General features: G+C 64.3%; 1 protein-coding gene across 1 annotated transcript; it reads left to right on the top strand.

Annotated features, from left to right (window-relative positions):
- The first annotated feature begins 63 nt into the window (after positions 1-63).
- Positions 64-15,139, top strand: RNF41 (ring finger protein 41). Its single transcript, XM_035570234.2, has 7 exons — positions 64-142; positions 1,776-1,958; positions 11,144-11,256; positions 12,435-12,706; positions 13,547-13,682; positions 13,952-14,055; positions 14,593-15,139. The coding sequence occupies exons 3-7, from the start codon at positions 11,167-11,169 to the stop codon at positions 14,942-14,944; spliced, it is 954 nt and encodes a 317-aa protein (XP_035426127.1). The 5' UTR covers positions 64-142; positions 1,776-1,958; positions 11,144-11,166; the 3' UTR covers positions 14,945-15,139.
- The last annotated feature ends 391 nt before the right edge of the window (positions 15,140-15,530 follow it).

Below are 15,530 nucleotides of genomic sequence, written 5' to 3'. Positions count from 1 at the left end.
CGGCCGGCGGCGGGGCGGGCGCTTCCGGCGGGGCGGGGGCCGCGGCGCAGCGCGGCGGGGCCGGGCGGGGGCAGGAGGCGGCGGCCGCGGCCGGGCCCGAGCCCGCGGCGTCCCGGAGCCGGCCCGGTGCGGGCGGCGGGCGGTACGTGGGTAGGGGGGGCGGGGGCGAGGCCCCGGTACCGGCGGCGGGCGGGCTCCGGGGCCACGGCCGCCCCCGGTTGTGCCGCGGGGGGGGCGGAGCGGGGCCAGGAGCGGGGTCGGGGCCTCTCGGGGCCTCTCGGGGGGCTGCGATCGCTTCGTGGCCCCCTCCCGGTGCGGGCGGCACCGGGGAGGCTCCGGGGGGGGCTCCGGGGCTGCCGGCGGGGCTCGGGGCGGGGGAAGCGGCGGTCCCGGGCAGACAAAGGGCGGCGGGGAGCGGCCGGGGGGCTCCGGGCTCCGCGTCCCGGGGGGGCGCAGCGCGGCCCCGCCGCCGGTGGGGGAGGGGGGGGGGCAGGGAACGGGCGGGAGGAAGGGGAATGGCCGGGGCTACGGGGGCGTCGGTAACGGGGTGGGTGGAGGTGAGGGGGTGCCGGTAACGGGATGTCAGGAGGTAACGGGGTGGATGGAGGCAAGGGACGGCCGGTACCGGGCTGTGGGTGTGGGGATGGACGGAGGTCAGGGGCTGCCGGTACCGGGATGGAGGAGGCCAAGAGGTGCCGGTACCGGGGTGCGGGTGGTGGGAGGAGGTAAGGCGGCGGACAAGGGGATGCCGGTACCGGGGTGCTGGTACCGGGCTGGGTGCCAGGGAACGCCGGCGGCTTTGGGGCCAGCAGCCCCGTGAGGTGCCCGGCCCTCGGCATCCTGCGAGCCCCGGGGCCTCCCCGTTTGTGGCCGGGTCCCTGCCGAGCACGGCCCGCGGGGAGGCCCGGCACAGGGGCACCACGCTCCCTACGGCACCGGGGGCCCCGTGCGGGCTGCGGGGGCTCCTCGGGGCTGCTCTTGCCCCGCTGCCCGGCCGGCAGATCGGGCCGCAGCTGTCCCAGCTCCAGAGCTCCTGCTGCCAGCCCTCGCCCCGCTGGCAGCGAGCGCAGGAGTCGCGCGAAAAAAAAAAAAAAAACCCTTGGATTTGTGTCAGGAGATGCGAAGGTGGCATTTGGGGAGCTATTTTTAGCGGGATTGCGTAAGGGAAAAGCGGAGGCTTTACCTCCGGGGCAGCCGTTCCCCTGCCTGCGAACCGAGCGGCCCCGCGGGCTGCCTGCGAGCTCCCCCCCCCCCCCCCCCGGCCCGGCTCCCCTTCCGGACGGGGCCGAGGCGAGCGGCGTTTTGGCCGAGGGCTGGAATTTCCGCGGCTCAGCGCCACGGGGAGGCGGCGGCGGCGGCGCTCAGCTCGCCGCCACGAGCGAGGGCTCCCGGACCTCCCGGCCCCAGCGGGGCTCCCGGGCTGCCCCCGCGGCATGAAGGGGGGCAGAGGGGTGAGAAATCCCTCGGGGCGCCCTCCCCGACCTTCTCGAGGGGATCCACGACCCCGTCCGAGGCGCACGGGGCTCGTGGTGCGGGCTTTTCATCGTTTCTGCGGAGGTTTAGGGTGTTTGTAGGAGCATTGCAGAAGTTTTTTTTGGGAAACGCAGGTTTCCCTTTTCTCTTTTGCGCGGCCAAAGGCTCGGCTCTCACGGAGGGAGAGGGGTTTTCCTCCGGGTCCCAGAGGGAGCTGGAAGGCAGGGCGCAGCCTTCCCGTTGGTTCTCACCGTGCTCATTTCTCCTTCCTTTCTTTTTTTTTTTTCTCTCCCCGTGACTAGATCTGTCCCGCTTGGCCTCGAGACTCCTCTGTGGCAGCGGCTCTTGGCCCTCGAAGAATGACAGCTTAAGCTGTAAGAGAAGGAAGGGGAAAAGATGGGCCACGGGGAGCGGCCCCCCTGCAAAGAGTAACCCAGACCGAGCCCTGCCTCTTTACTGCTTAGGGAGGAATTCTGCCGCGGAAGGTAAAAATCGGGTGCTTTTCACCAACTTTTCTGCCCCCCCGCACAGGCGCTGAGTTTCTCCCCGCGCACGTGGAGCCCCAGACATGTGAGCGGTCGGTGTCCCATCGGCGCTTTTATGGCACGGCGCCTCCTGGGCAGGGTTTTCGGCTGCCTTCCACGGGTATCTCTCGAGTCACGGGTGTTTGAAAGCTTTGCTTTGGCTCTGTTACCGAGAGAGGTCTCGCTAGGTCTGCGTGCAGCACCCGGTCTCGTGCCGAGAGGCTCCCCGTGCCCGCGAGGAGCCCCTCAGCGGCTGGCGGCAGCGTGCGGCTGCTCTGGCACGTTCACCTGGGCACCGCTTCGAGATCTCAGCCGTGCGAGGGTTTGAGCAGGCTCAAAGAGCGCGCTTCGCGCTCTGAAGCCATTAAAGAGCCTTTGTTGGGAGTTAACGTCTGCGGGGAAGCAGCAACATCTTCCCTAAATTTCAGAGAATAACTGGTTTCAAAGAGTCCTGCCAAACTGGATTAAAGAACTGCCCCTGCCTGATCTCTGCAGCCCTGATTTCACTCGGTGCTCTCCGACGAGCCAGGCAGACACTGGAATTTCCAGCGCGCTCTCCACAGAGCCAGCTTCCCCGTGACTCGCAGGGAAAGTGCTTTGTTAACAAAACCTCCCGGTGAATCCGGAGCTTGCGGAGGCATCGCGAGGGCTGGCAGGGAGCTGGAGGCGATGCAAAGCGGCCTTCAAAAGGAGCTCGAAGTGGAAGCGAGCCCCGAGCCGCTCGGCGCTCCCGGCCTCCCGCGTGTTTTCTCCCTGGGCTTGGTGCGGGGCCAATTTCTGGGGCTTCGCAGCTTGTGTGGGCTCCTGGCGCAGGGAGTGGGGGACGCTTCCTGCTGAACGGGGTCCTCGCTGTTCTGCTGCGAGGCCGGGATTGTTCCCCAGCTGTGAAGAGACCTCTCGCATCCAAATGGTTCAGAGCGAAGCAGCACGGTCCCAGCTGTTAGCGCGTGGCTCCTTCCACCCCTCTGGCGAAGGGACCACGGGACACGGTGGCCCCACGTTTGGGGGGCGCGGAGTCCTGCTCGCGGCGGCGGCCGCCTCTGCCGATGGGAGGAACACGCGGGGCCTCGCAGCGCACGTCGGGCTCCTGCCTCTGGGATTTCGGAGGTGACTTCTTCCTCTGGCCTGGAGACACGCCGTGGGCCGCAGCAGCGAGCCGCGCCGCATTCCTCGGTGACCTGTGGGGTTTGCGGGATGTGTCAGAGCTCCGGCGACAGCTGGGGAGAGCCGGCTGCGCCAGGGCAGCTGGTGGCGCGAGCAGCCTCCGGCAGGAGCTCGTACCCCGAGCCTCGGGACCTGGCGCGGCTCCTGCCCCGGCTCCTGGCAGGCAGGAGCTGCTGTCGCAGGCAGCTCGGGCCAAGGGACGCGTGGGGAAGCGCAGAGAGTGGGAAGGGCGTTCGGAGCTCGCAGCAGGAAGCACAAAACGCGAGAGCCGTCTGCACGCATCCTGCGTGCGTCCCTTCCCGCTGCCGGGCGGGGAGGTGGGGCACGGGGCAGCCCTGCAGGGGCGCGGGTCTCCCTCCCCTCCTGCCGAAGGGGCTCTGGAGGAGGAGGAGGATGTGGCTGCTGGGGGCGATGTGCCACGAGGGCTCCTTCCTTCCCCGATGCGGCGATGTGCTGAGCTCTGAATGCTCTCCCGGCCTTCCCTGTGCTGTTGCTTCCCCGTGGGTTTTTGTCTGCTCTTTCTGCCCCTTTGGGGATCCCGTGCGAGGCGTCGCAGCCCGTGGGCAGCGCCGTGGCTCCAGTTCCTGAGCCGTAGATGGGCTCGATCGGGCCGGGGAAGGAGGGAAGGGAAGTGGAGTGGGAAGCTCAGCATCTCGAGGCCGGGCCGCCCTGCCAGAACGTCCTCGTGAGGAGCAGGACCTTGACGTTCCTGAAATAACGGGAGACTTCTTTTAGAAGCTGTAGCCGTGGCTCAGCAAGCTGCGTGCTCCGAGCCGCCATCGGAGGCACAGGCTCGCTGATTCCCGGTGCGTTTTATGGGGCTGTGGGGCTGGCAGGATCGGACGGGTCGCTGGCACCTCGGCGCTGCGTCCTGCCCCTCGCGGGCTGCAGGTGAGGGGGGCTGGGGCGGGCGGGGACCTGGCCCGAGCCCTGCCCGGTGCTCCCGGTCACCCCACACTGCTGGAGGTGAGCACGTTAGGCCCTGGAACTGGGGAGAGGTCAGATAAAAGCTGTGTGGTGCTGAGCCCCTGCTGGAGACGGGGCCCGGGGCGCTGCTGGGCGCCGGTTTTATGGCCCAGGGGGTGCGCGTGATGCCTCCCCGACAGAGCGACCCTGGCTGCTTCCCAAAGGTTTTCCTCCTGCTTCCCTTCTCCCCGGCTGCTGCTTTGGATTTGCTGGGTCCCGGCTCACAGGCGCTGCCGGCTGTCTTTGCTTTTTGGGTCGTTTCGTGTTTTTTTTTGTGGGTGCTCCAGCACTGTGCTGCTGGCCGGGCTTGGGAGATCCTGCGGGGTACGCGCGGCCCCAGTTCAGTGGGGACTGAGCATCAGGAGCCCCTGACGAAGGAAGCAAAAGCTTCCTTTAATTTGGGAAAGGCGATTTAGGAAAAGGGATTTTTTTCTCTCTTTTTTTTTTCCTTTGGGATGTTTTTCTCGTTGGACATGACCTAGTGTCAGAGAAGAGCCACGTGGGAGGAGAAATCTTTAAGGAAAGAGCTCTAAGATTGGTGCTCTCGACGCTGTTGGCTTTTAATTAAAAACGTTAGTCATTACTCGCTGTGTGTTTCGCCTGTGGCCTCTCGAATCAAAACAGCAGGCACTAAAACCGTGTGGATCGCAGCCAGTCCTCGCTGAAGTCTCTGCTAATCAGTTAAAACGCTTTGAAGGAACACCTCCACAGACGAGAAGCTCCAGGCCTGGGGGATGTCGATTGCTTTAGGTGTGGGAGCGCTGCAGCGAGCACGCTGAGCCCAGCGGGTTCTGCTCCTGCTCAAGTCCGGGGAAGCACCGAGTTCCCGCACGCGCCCGTCGTTTCCAAACGAGAGCACGAGCTCGGCAATTCCCTCGAAAGGATTAGGAAGCGAGAATCAGGACGCTCGTTAGCGTCGTGTAAATCAATCACGCCGACCTCCTGCTCCTTCCGTGGTCGTTCCCTCAGCTGGAAGTGAGCCGGGGCTGGTCCCGGGGCCGCCCGAGTTCAGCGAGGGGCTGTGGGGCTGCGGGGCTGCTGCCTCCCTCATCCCCAACGCGGAGCTCTCCCCCGACACAGAGCTTTGGGGACCGGAGGATTCCTGCGCGTGGGGCGTGGATTGCCCCAAATTGCACGTGCCCGGGGAGCCAGCAGCGGCAGCAATTAGAGGCCCCGCGTGGTAGCGCCGGAGAGAAGGGAGCACGTCACGTTGCGGCTTCATCTCCGATGGCTTTTTTGGAGGAGAGGGAGCGCGGCTGCTCCGTGCTGTCATTAGCGTGAGGTTAATTACACGCGTGGTGTGCAGGCAGAGCGGGTGGCTTCTATCGGCAGCTCCTCACCGGCTGGCTCCTGGCGGGGGTCTCAGGTTGGGCAGGTGCAGTGACTGTCCTGGCCCGCAGAGAGGTGTGCTCTCCTCTCTGCCAGCATTTATTTTATTTCATTTTTTTAAGTCCATGGCTCGTAGATGTCTCAAACGTATGCAGAAATTCCTGGGAAAACCACGAAGCCGTGCGGGCTCGTTCTGCACGTGCAGGCTCGCCAAATGCGAACAAAAGGGGGAGATGCGAAGATGTGAAGGCGCAGTCGGAGCAGTGCCACAAACCCGGCCCTGTGCCCGCTGAGTTCCCTCCCCGGGGCCACCGGTGCTGAGCACAGGACGGGCTCAGCGGGACCAAGCGCTGCGAATGACCTTTGCCACCGGACTCTGCACCCTGCTTGGTTTTGGTGCTGGGACGGTGCCTGCCCCAGCCTGCGTCTCCCGGCCATAAAGCGGGCGATGAGGTTTGGGTTTCTGCTCCACCTGCATGCCAGCCGTGCCCGCTGCAGCTCCCCGGGGGATCTTGCTGCAGCCGGGAGGCGTGTGCTGAGGGGCTCCAGAAGTGGGTTTGGACGGCTGGGTCCCACAGAGGGGCTTGGAGCCGGCGTTGGGTTATGCCACGCGTTAAGATGCGGCGTTGCTCTCGCTGCTTGGCCCTTTCCGCGAGGCTGGGGGAGCTGCTGGGGCCGGGAGCCCCCTGCCAGGAGCGGACGGGGCAGCCCCCGCGCTGTCGCCGTGTCCCAGGTCCTTCCCCCGTGCCGCCAGCAGCGTCCCAGCCTCGATCCGTGCTGCGAGCGGGGGGCAGGAGCCGCCTTCACCAGATGCAGCCCCGGGGGGCTGGCAGCCAGCTGCTCCTTTGCCTCCTTGAAGCTTTCCGGTGCCTTCCCAGCCCGTCTTGGAGACCCCCCAGCGGCAGCGAGGCCGCCTCGGGACCCCCGCAGCCCCCGGGGGATGTGCGGTGCTTCCTCGCGGCAGGGAGACCAGGAGGACCCCATGTGGTCCCCGGGACACCCACGGCGTGCGCTGGGACGATCGCCGGAGCGTCGGCTCCACGCAGGGCTGAGCGCCACGGAGCTGCCCCCCTGCACCCTTGGGCTCTGTGCTCTCCCTGCCTGCCCCTGCCCCTCGCTCTCTGCTTCTCATTTTATTTCTTTTGGCCCACAGAGCTGACGAAATTAGGAAAGGTTATGAAAAGCGGCGTTGCTCACGGGACAGGTTTCTTGCGAGCGATCCCAGCTGCGGAGCTGCCGTGGTGCCCGGCGGCCGCGTTGTGCTGGGGGCGCTGAGAACAGGGGCTCCTGCTGCTGAGCGCCAGGGCAGGGCTGGCGCTGGGGACCTCCAGCACGGGCTGATCAAGGCTGCTGCGTTTTGTTTGCTTTTCATTTCTTGAGGGATTCTGGCTGGCCTTTCTCAGGAAGGGCCGGGCTTCCATCCTCAGCCGCCAGCGTGGGTCCGCTGCTGGCAGACGCTGGCCCCCTGCGGGGAGCTGGCCGAGGCCCGGGGGCGGTTGCCGGCTGTGCCCCCCCGCTGCGTTTCGCCCCCCAGGCGTATTTTCCCTGCAGCCTTCGGTGGGAAGGCGATGGCTCCGCTCGGGCAGCCCCCGCCCGCTGCTGCCTGCCCTTGCCCGCGGAGCAGGCTGCTCTCTGCGATGCCGTGCCGCCCGTTTGCTCGGTGCCGTTCCCGAACCAAAGCTTCCCCGGGTGAGCAGCGGCGTGGAGGTCTGGTGCTGCTGGCTCACCGTGAGCCGGCCTCATCCAGCGGAGCTCCTCCGGAGCCATCAGGCATCCCCTGGCTTCCCCGCAGCCACCCGCGGGCAGAGCTCGGCTCAGCTGCCCCTGGCTCCGGCGGCCCCAACGTATCGGGGCAGAAAGGAGGGGCCGTGCCAAGGCGCGCTGTGCGGGCCGTGGGACACATCCACGGGCTCCCCCACAGGCTTTTTGTTCAAGGGGGAGGGAGAGCTGCCTTCAGGGGATTGGGTTTTGCTTTGGTCAACAGAAGAAATTGCCAGCGATTGAGTTTTCCTCGGGACAGGGGCAGTTCGTTGTCGTGCTGGAGGACAGCCCGATGTTACCGCGGAAGGCTTCTCGGTGCGGCTGCTGCTGGCGTGGTGGACAGACAGACGGACGGACGGACGTGCTTTGGGCTGGAGGAGCCTCGGCCTCGCTAGCGGAGTCTGGCAGGTGCCAGGCACCGAGCGAAGCCCCTTTTTGCCCCAGTTTTGCCCCAGACTCGGAACACAGGTGTGATGCGTCAAGTGTGTAGGAACGGGTGCCCTGTAACCAGAGCGGGGGATTGGCGGCGCCTGCCTGCCTTGCCCTGCAGCCCCCCCATTTCCATGTGTCGGGGGGGACAGAGCGGCACAGGTCCTTCCAGCTGCCTTCCTCATCTCCTCTTCCTCCTCAAGGGCACGTTGGGAGCGGGCTCTGAAGGACCTCTGTCCCCCAGGGGGGCACTGGGAGGCCAGGGGTAAGGGTAGGAACTTCAGAGTCCTTCTGACTTGTTCATCACCGGTCCTCTGATCCTGTTGATCTCCAAGCTGGGCAGCGGGCGGAATGGGAAGCCCCCAGGCCAGGGGGTGACGATCTGAGAAGGCGGACTCACGGCAGCAGAAGGAAGTGGGGAAGATCCCTGCGTTTTGCTGTAATTTGGGCCGGAGCCCTGTTCTGTGACCAGCCTCTGCTCCCTCCTCGCTCCCTGCCCAGCCTCAGGGAGGCCGCTGGTGCTGGGGTCAAGGAGCCACACGCTGTTTGGTGAGGGCAGGAGCTCGTTCTGTAACCGGGTGTAATCACAGGCGGCAGGGTGTCATCGCCTTGCTCTGAGGGTGGGCTTGTCCGGGTTCCCACCCACACTTCTCTGCTGTGTCTTGTCTTGGCCGTGCTGCAAGAAGGTCTGGCTCGACGTCGTCCTGGTGTTAGCCCTTCCAGGAGAGGTACCGAAGCTCCTTGCGCCGGGTCCCTGCAGCCCGTGAATCATCCTTCCTGCTAAGTAGCTCTGTGCAAGCCGGGCTTGCTCATGGTAGCCACCCGGTACCTTCTCCGGGGCCGTCCTGCAGGTTGCTGAGCCCAGGCAAGGATGAGTGTGTCCTCCCGGGGGCCAGGTCCCTACCTCACCTCTGGGTCTAGCAGGAGGAGGCCGGGCTTCCAGCTCCTCCTTGCCTGAGCGTTGAAGGCGCTTTCAGCTCTCCCGCCTCGTGGTAGGAGCGGGTGCTCCTTGCTGCTGCATGCTGGCAGAGCCCGCAGGAGGGGGAGCAGCTGGGGCAAGGCATGAGAAGAATTTGGAGGCTTCCAGGCTCGTGCAGGTGCTGACGTCGTGCTGGAGGAAGGTTTGCTGGGGCTTCTGTCTGGCAGATGGCAAGGCTGGATCTCAGGAGTCCGCGTTTCACCCTCTGCTCCTCTCTTCCCGAGTGGATGCGAAGGCGGCCGCATCCTGTCCAGCTGCTTAGGCTGGGCATCGGAGGCCCGGAGGCTGGAGCTGAAGAAAGCTGAAAGAAGAAAGTGAGCTCCTGAGGACGGCTGGGGCCGGCGGTGGTCGTGCTGGCGAGAGGGTCTTGTGCAGCTCCCCGGGGGCACCTGGATGCCTGTAAGGGCCCCGCTGTCCTTGGAGCTGCCGGCGGGTTCAGAGCCGCCGTGACCCCGGAGCGTGGAGCTGTGCCTGAGCGCTGAGCAGCAGGGGTTGGAGGCTCTCCTCCACCAGGAGGGAGGTTGGCCGCTTCTCCTCCCCCCTCTGCTGTGCCCTGGTGAGACCACATCTGGGATGTTAGGTCCAGTTGTGGGCCCCTCAGCTCAGGAGGGACAGGGAACTGCTGGAGAGCCCAGCGCAGAGCGACGAGGATGTGGAGCATCTCCCTTACGAGGAGAGGCTGAGGGAGCTGGAGCTCTTCAGCTTGGGGAAGAGGAGACTGAGGGGTGACCTTATTCAGGAGGTTCCCCCTAAATATGAGACACAACTTGTTCACGGCAGGAGTGGCGGAGCATGGACCAGGCTGCCCAGGGGGATGTGGAGTCCCCTCTGGAGACATCCCAGACCCTCCTGGACACGTTCCTGTGTGACCTGGTCCTGGTGTTCCTGCTCCGGCAGGAGGATGGGGCTGGGTGGACTTCAAGGTCCCTTCCAGTCCCTAAAATCTGGGGTTCTGTGGAGCGGTCCCAGCTGTGCCATGCAGCCCCCCGATGGGTGGGTGGGTGGGGGGGGCAGCAGGTTGCGGGGTGCTGTGGCTCAGCGGGGAGCTGTGCTGGGCCCTTCACATCCATCTGCCCTTCCAGTTGGTTTTAGCCCCATGCGAAGGTGTCGGAGGGGCTGGGATGTGCAGTGCGAGAGAGGGAAGGAATTTGGGTCCCTCCCCAGCTGGGGAGAGCAGCATCCATCCAGGGGCGTGGGACGGTTGGAGAGCAACCGTTGGAGATCCGCTCTCCCTGTTGGAGATCCGCTCTCCCTGTTGGAGATCCGCTCTCCCTCCGGCCGGAGCCCTTAATCCTGTTATCTGAATCGCAAACTGCTCCGGGGACTTCCCCACCCCGGCCTCTCAAAGGAGCCTTTTGTCTGTGCTTGCTCTGTGGGAGGGAAGAATCCATCCACGCGTGGGGCTGACTTCCCCGGGGGGTGATTTACCCCGGGGGGGGGGTGATTTACCCGCCTCCCTGATTCCCTGGGAGTTGATTAAAGCCCTCGCTTTGTAGCCTTATGTCTAGGGGAGGGTCCACCGTGTGACCATTACCCGTGGCCCCCCTCCACATGTCCCCCCTGCTGCTCTGGCTGAGCAGACGCAGCGCTTCCACGAGCAGCTCCTCGGGGCCAGGGCATCACGCGAGCCCCTCGGCCGAGGTCCAGTGGGAGCCCCAGCGGGGCGAGCTCCTGCCGGTGGCACTGCCGTGGTGGCTTCAGAGCCTCGGTGCCTCCTTGCTCCCCTTTTCATGCACCTGGCTTGCGGCTCCCCTTTGTGTTGGGGTGGGGACGTGGATCTGTGCATCTGCACGGCCGCGACCGTTTGCCGCCGACTTTGATGTTGGTGGGATGGGAGGGGAGCTGCTGGCTCCCTGGGGACGAGCTGCAGAGGAGCCGTAACCGCCGGCATGCTGGGCAGAGCTCAAGGTCACTCCGTGGCAGGCAGCGCGAGGTGGCAAATGGCAGGGTCGGAATGGGGCCGTGGGGCTGCTCCCGGGGCCGGTCCCGTTGCTGGTCCCATTGCTGCATGCCCCCCGACAGCTCTGCGGGGGGGTGGGGGGCTCCCAGCCGAGGTCACGCTCTGCTCTGCGCTGCGTCAGCTCAGCCAGGTGGGAAAACCGCTGGAGGTGGTGGCAAGGATGACGCCTGCGCCGGGTGCCAGCAGTGCCACCGTCCCCAGGGCTCCCCTGCCACCCGTGACAGCCCAGCGCCATGCCCAGCCTGCAGGGCTGTCCTTGGTGCTGCCTCTGTGCTGCCTTCCCCTCTGCACGCCAAGCAGGGCTGCGCAAAACAAAGCACAACAAGTAGGGAAGCTGCAGCAGGATCAGAAATAAGGTGGGTGGGAGAGACGTGGTGCCAGCGGCGCGTCAGAACGGGCGTTCAGCACAGCACAGTGGGGCTGCGAGCTCCTGCCATGCCCAGGTCTGCTGCGCTGGGCAGGGAAGGCAGGGATTTGGGAACCGGCGCGTTGTGAGCTCCATCCAGGCACCGCGGGATGCCCGGCTGCTCCTAACCAGCCGTTTTCTTCCCTCCGCAGGGTTCTGGCGTCGGTGATGAGCAATGGGGTATGATGTAGCACGGTTTCAGGGGGATGTTGATGAAGACCTTATATGCCCCATCTGCAGCGGGGTCCTGGAGGAGCCAGTTCAGGTAGGTTTCCATCTGAGCACTGACAGTGGCTGCTGAAAGCCTCCGGTTGCAGCTCCAGACTTCTAGAAGTCTCGATCCGCACACACATGGATGGCGCCACGCACAGCGTTAGGTGAGCTCCATGGGTTCTTCACTGTTCTGGTGACACCATGGGTAAGGAAGCAGCAGCGGGGCCAAAAGCCTGCGGTCGTGTGAGTGCTGGGGGAAACACGCCCAGTGCTGGGTTCGGGGGATGCTGAGCAAGGAGGCATGAAAAGGGGGAGGAAGGGGTAGCTCAGAGCCTGCACAGCGCCCAGCCCTGGTGCCGCTGGCTGAGCGGAGCCGGCTTCTGCGCAGACTCAGTGCCCCGGCCCCTACCCTGCCCTTCAGGCTCCGTTTGCTGCCAGAGGCGTTCCAGCACCAGCAGAGCTGTGGCCGTGTCGAGTAGCTTGGCACCCTCTGCATAAATCCTGCCTCATTTGAAATGAAAAGGATTCAAATAGGACTAATCCGATCTGAAAGTTGTGCTTACTGCAGCTTCGTGACTCACTAATGACCCAAATCACAGAAGCTGGGACTCGTGCTGGGCTGCCCCACGGGGATCCCGGCGAGGCCGAGGGCTGCGTGGTGAGGCTCAACCTGTGCCCATGGGCTGGAGCACGCAGCACTGCGACCTGTCGGAGCTAAAGTGGTGCTAGCACCTTCCAGCCATGGGGATCTGTGGTGTCAGAACAAGCTTTGATTTAAATAAAAATTAAAAAATAAAAAAAGTCAGCATGTGAACACGATCACAGGCCGTCGCACAGGAGGGAAAATCCTGGCTTAACCAGATTTATTTAAATCTTCTTTTGAGAACCTGCTGCCTAAAACTCCCTGTTCCCAGGCTTTTCTCGCGCGCCGAGCAGCCTCTCGGTTGGGTACCAGCCTCCTGGAGCTGTGCTGGGGCTGCCTCTGTAGCTGGGCTCAGGACTCCCTCCCGACCAGCCTTGCTTTGAAGGCAGTAAATTCCCGGGCTCTGCCCCCTCCTGTTTCTCCCTGCCGGGCGGATGAATCCAGGCAGTGGCCACCCAAAGGAGGGGCGGGCGGCTCTGCCTCACGGTTTAAGGTGCTTTCCTCTGCTCAAGGTCTCCTTCCAGACGTGAGCCGGCGAAGGCCAGGTCCAAGTAACACGGGGCTCTTCTCTGTTCCTCTCCCGGCAGGCTCCTCACTGCGAGCACGCCTTCTGCAATGCCTGCATCACCCAGTGGTTCTCCCAGCAGCAGACGTGCCCCGTGGACCGCAGCGTGGTGACGGTCGCCCACCTCCGCCCCGTCCCGCGGATCATGCGTAATATGCTCTCGAAGCTGCAGATCACTTGCGACAACGCTGTTTTCGGCTGCACGGCCGTGGTGCGGCTCGACAACCTGATGTCTCACCTCAACGACTGCGAGCACAATCCAAAGCGCCCGGTGACTTGCGAGCAGGGATGCGGGTGAGGATGGCTTCCAGGTGCTGGCCTGGTCGCGGCACGGTGTGGCCGTCTCCTCCCTCCGTATGGCCCGTGCAGGAGGACACGGGGAGGGCAGAGCGAGGGTGACAGCCTTGGGAAAAGGGAAGGAAAAGGGAAAAGGGAAGGAAAATGAAAAAGGGTTACGGAGCCTGGTTCTGCTCTTCACACCCCTTTGCCCCGTGCGCGCTGAGCCCTGGGGGCAGCAGGGCTGTGAAGGCCGAGGCGCTGCAGAAGGGAAGGATTTTGAGCCAAACCCGTTTCCTTTTAAATCTGGTTCAAAGTCCTCAGCTCTTCAGCTTGTCGCCGGGGCTCGGGTGTTGGTTGGCTTCTGGAAACTGGAGTGGTGGAGCCTTCGTAAACCTGCCCAGGGCCGTTCCAGCCCAGGACAAGCTCCAGCGTCAGCTCTGCTCCCTCCTACGTGTCGCTGAGAGCTGGGAGCAGTGGGTGGCTGGTCTGGCCTTGGCACGTGTGCTCCCAGTGCCGATACCCTTCCCACTCCCGTGCTGTAAGCATCCAGCCGGGTGGTGGCTGACTCTTGGCTCGGAGATGATCAGATCTCTTAGGATGGAGTCAGATGGGGTCAGGCTCATGGCTGCCTAACCCCGATCACCTGGGAGGAGAGAAGTCCCACTGCCTGCTGGGCTGGTGGAGGTTTGTTCCCGTGGTCCTCCCCTCCTAAACCTGTCTGCTTGGGCTTCTGGGCCTCTTGGCGAGTCTGCAGAGACTGATTCGTTCTGGAAATTGGTTACGTGCTTGTGCCAAGTGCTCTGGTGCGTAACTTTCCCTAATTTGGGGCCTCCACCTTTCTGTAATGCTCTGCAGCTTGGAAATGCCCAAAGATGAGCTGCCGAACCACAACTGCATCAAGCATTTGAGGTCCGTGGTGCAGCAGCAGCAGACGAGGATCGCTGAGCTGGAGAAGACCTCAGCAGAGCACAAGCATCAGCTGGCGGAGCAGGTGGGTCCGAGTGGGCTGGGGGTAGCCCCACGGTGGGACCTGAGTGCTCGCGTCCCCCTGGGAAGGGTCAGGCTCAGCCCCGTGGGCAGCAGCCACCACAAGCAGTTTGTGCACAGCGTGCCCGAGCTGAGAGCCTCCAGCTACGGGGAGGGAGCTGAGCTGAGGGGCAGGGGCGTGTTTAACTCCCTGACGTGCTGGGGTCTGCGCTCGTGACTTCAGCTGCAGCGCTGATGCCTGCCCCAAACCCTGTTGTGTTCTTCCCCTTGCAGAAGCGGGACATCCAGCTGCTCAAGGCCTACATGCGAGCTATCCGCAGCGTCAACCCCAACCTGCAGAACCTGGAGGAGACCATTGAATACAACGAAATCCTGGAGTAAGTGCTGCTTCCCGCTGGTCGGGTGGGAGCAGGGGGTGAGCGGCGCTGTGACTCAGCCAGCTTGCTGACAGATCTGAGGGGAGGGGAGGCCTGCAGGGGCCAAGGTGCTGTTAGAGAAGAAAACGCTTTGCGTGCCTTCCCATCGCAGAAGCGAGGGGCAGTTGCGGGGTGTTTGTGCCGGGGAGTGGCGCAGAAGCTGTTTGCACAATCGGGTCCTGACCTTTTTTATTCTGCCACCTGCATCCTGTCCAGGAGCAGGAAGCTGCCAGATTCCTTTCTCCTTCTGAGAAAGGCAGGAGGAAGCAACTCTTTATCTGATCCGTCCTTCCCCTCCCTCCTGGGAGGGAGGAAGGGCTCTGCTTGACAAAGCTGAATGCCACAGCTGGCTCCTGTTTTGGGGTGAGAACAGAGGGAAATGGAGCTGGCATTCCCCCTCCACCCTCGCTCCTGAGCGTGGAGCAGACCGGAGGCAGAACAGCTCCTCGGTTTCGGTGGCGGGTGGCGCTGACGCTTTGTCCCCACGTCTGTCCCCAGGTGGGTGAACTCCCTGCAGCCCGCCCGGGTGACGCGGTGGGGTGGAATGATCTCCACGCCGGACGCCGTGCTGCAGGCTGTCATCAAGCGCTCGCTGGTGGAGAGCGGCTGCCCCACGTCCATCATCAACGAGCTGATCGAGAACGCCCACGAGCGGAACTGGCCGCAGGGCCTGGCCACGCTGGAGACGCGCCAGATGAACCGGCGCTACTACGAGAACTATGTGGCCAAGCGCATCCCCGGCAAGCAGGCCGTGGTGGTGATGGCCTGCGAGAACCAGCACATGGGCGAGGACATGGTGCTGGAGCCGGGACTGGTGATGATATTTGCACACGGAGTGGAGGAAATATAAAGGACTCTGGAAGAGAAACGCTTCGTGCTGGCGAGGGAGAGGAGGGGGAAGGTGGCGAGGCAGAGACTGGGGGGCAGTGGGTCCCAGCCGCTGGTGTTCCCCACTCACAGACACGGTTTTGTTAGGGCACCGCTCCCTCCGCCCTCTCGCTTCCTAGCTGAAGTGATTAAATGCCCCTGGTAAATGCTACTTAAACACTTGGCCCAGCAGCGACCGCACCGTGCAGCCCATCCGTGTTTGCCCTTTGCAGATCAGCATTCCCCATTTCGTGGCTTTCGGGGGGAAGAGAGAAGGAGCAACCTTCCCCAAATAACTGCTGGGCTCTTCAGCCCCTGCCGGGGTGGGGACACTGCCCCCCCGGCTCCCTGTGCTGTGCTGTGGACGGCGGCAGCTCTCAAGTGGCCACTGGCTCGATCCTCCTCGGGCTTCATCTCCCTCTCATCATTTTCTGCCTTCGTGCTCAGAAGTGTCTCTGTTGCTGTGCTGCTGGCCTGGCCTCCTGCCCCCCCCCCGACCACGCCGTACCTGGGGGGCAGACCTGGCCCTGCCTACGGAGGGGAGAGAGGCAGAGGGGGGAGAACCTGCC

Source organism: Cygnus atratus, chromosome 29 (assembly GCF_013377495.2).
Source record: "Cygnus atratus isolate AKBS03 ecotype Queensland, Australia chromosome 29, CAtr_DNAZoo_HiC_assembly, whole genome shotgun sequence".
Lineage (NCBI taxonomy): Eukaryota > Metazoa > Chordata > Aves > Anseriformes > Anatidae > Cygnus > Cygnus atratus.
This window is presented reverse-complemented; position numbering and strand designations above follow the sequence as displayed.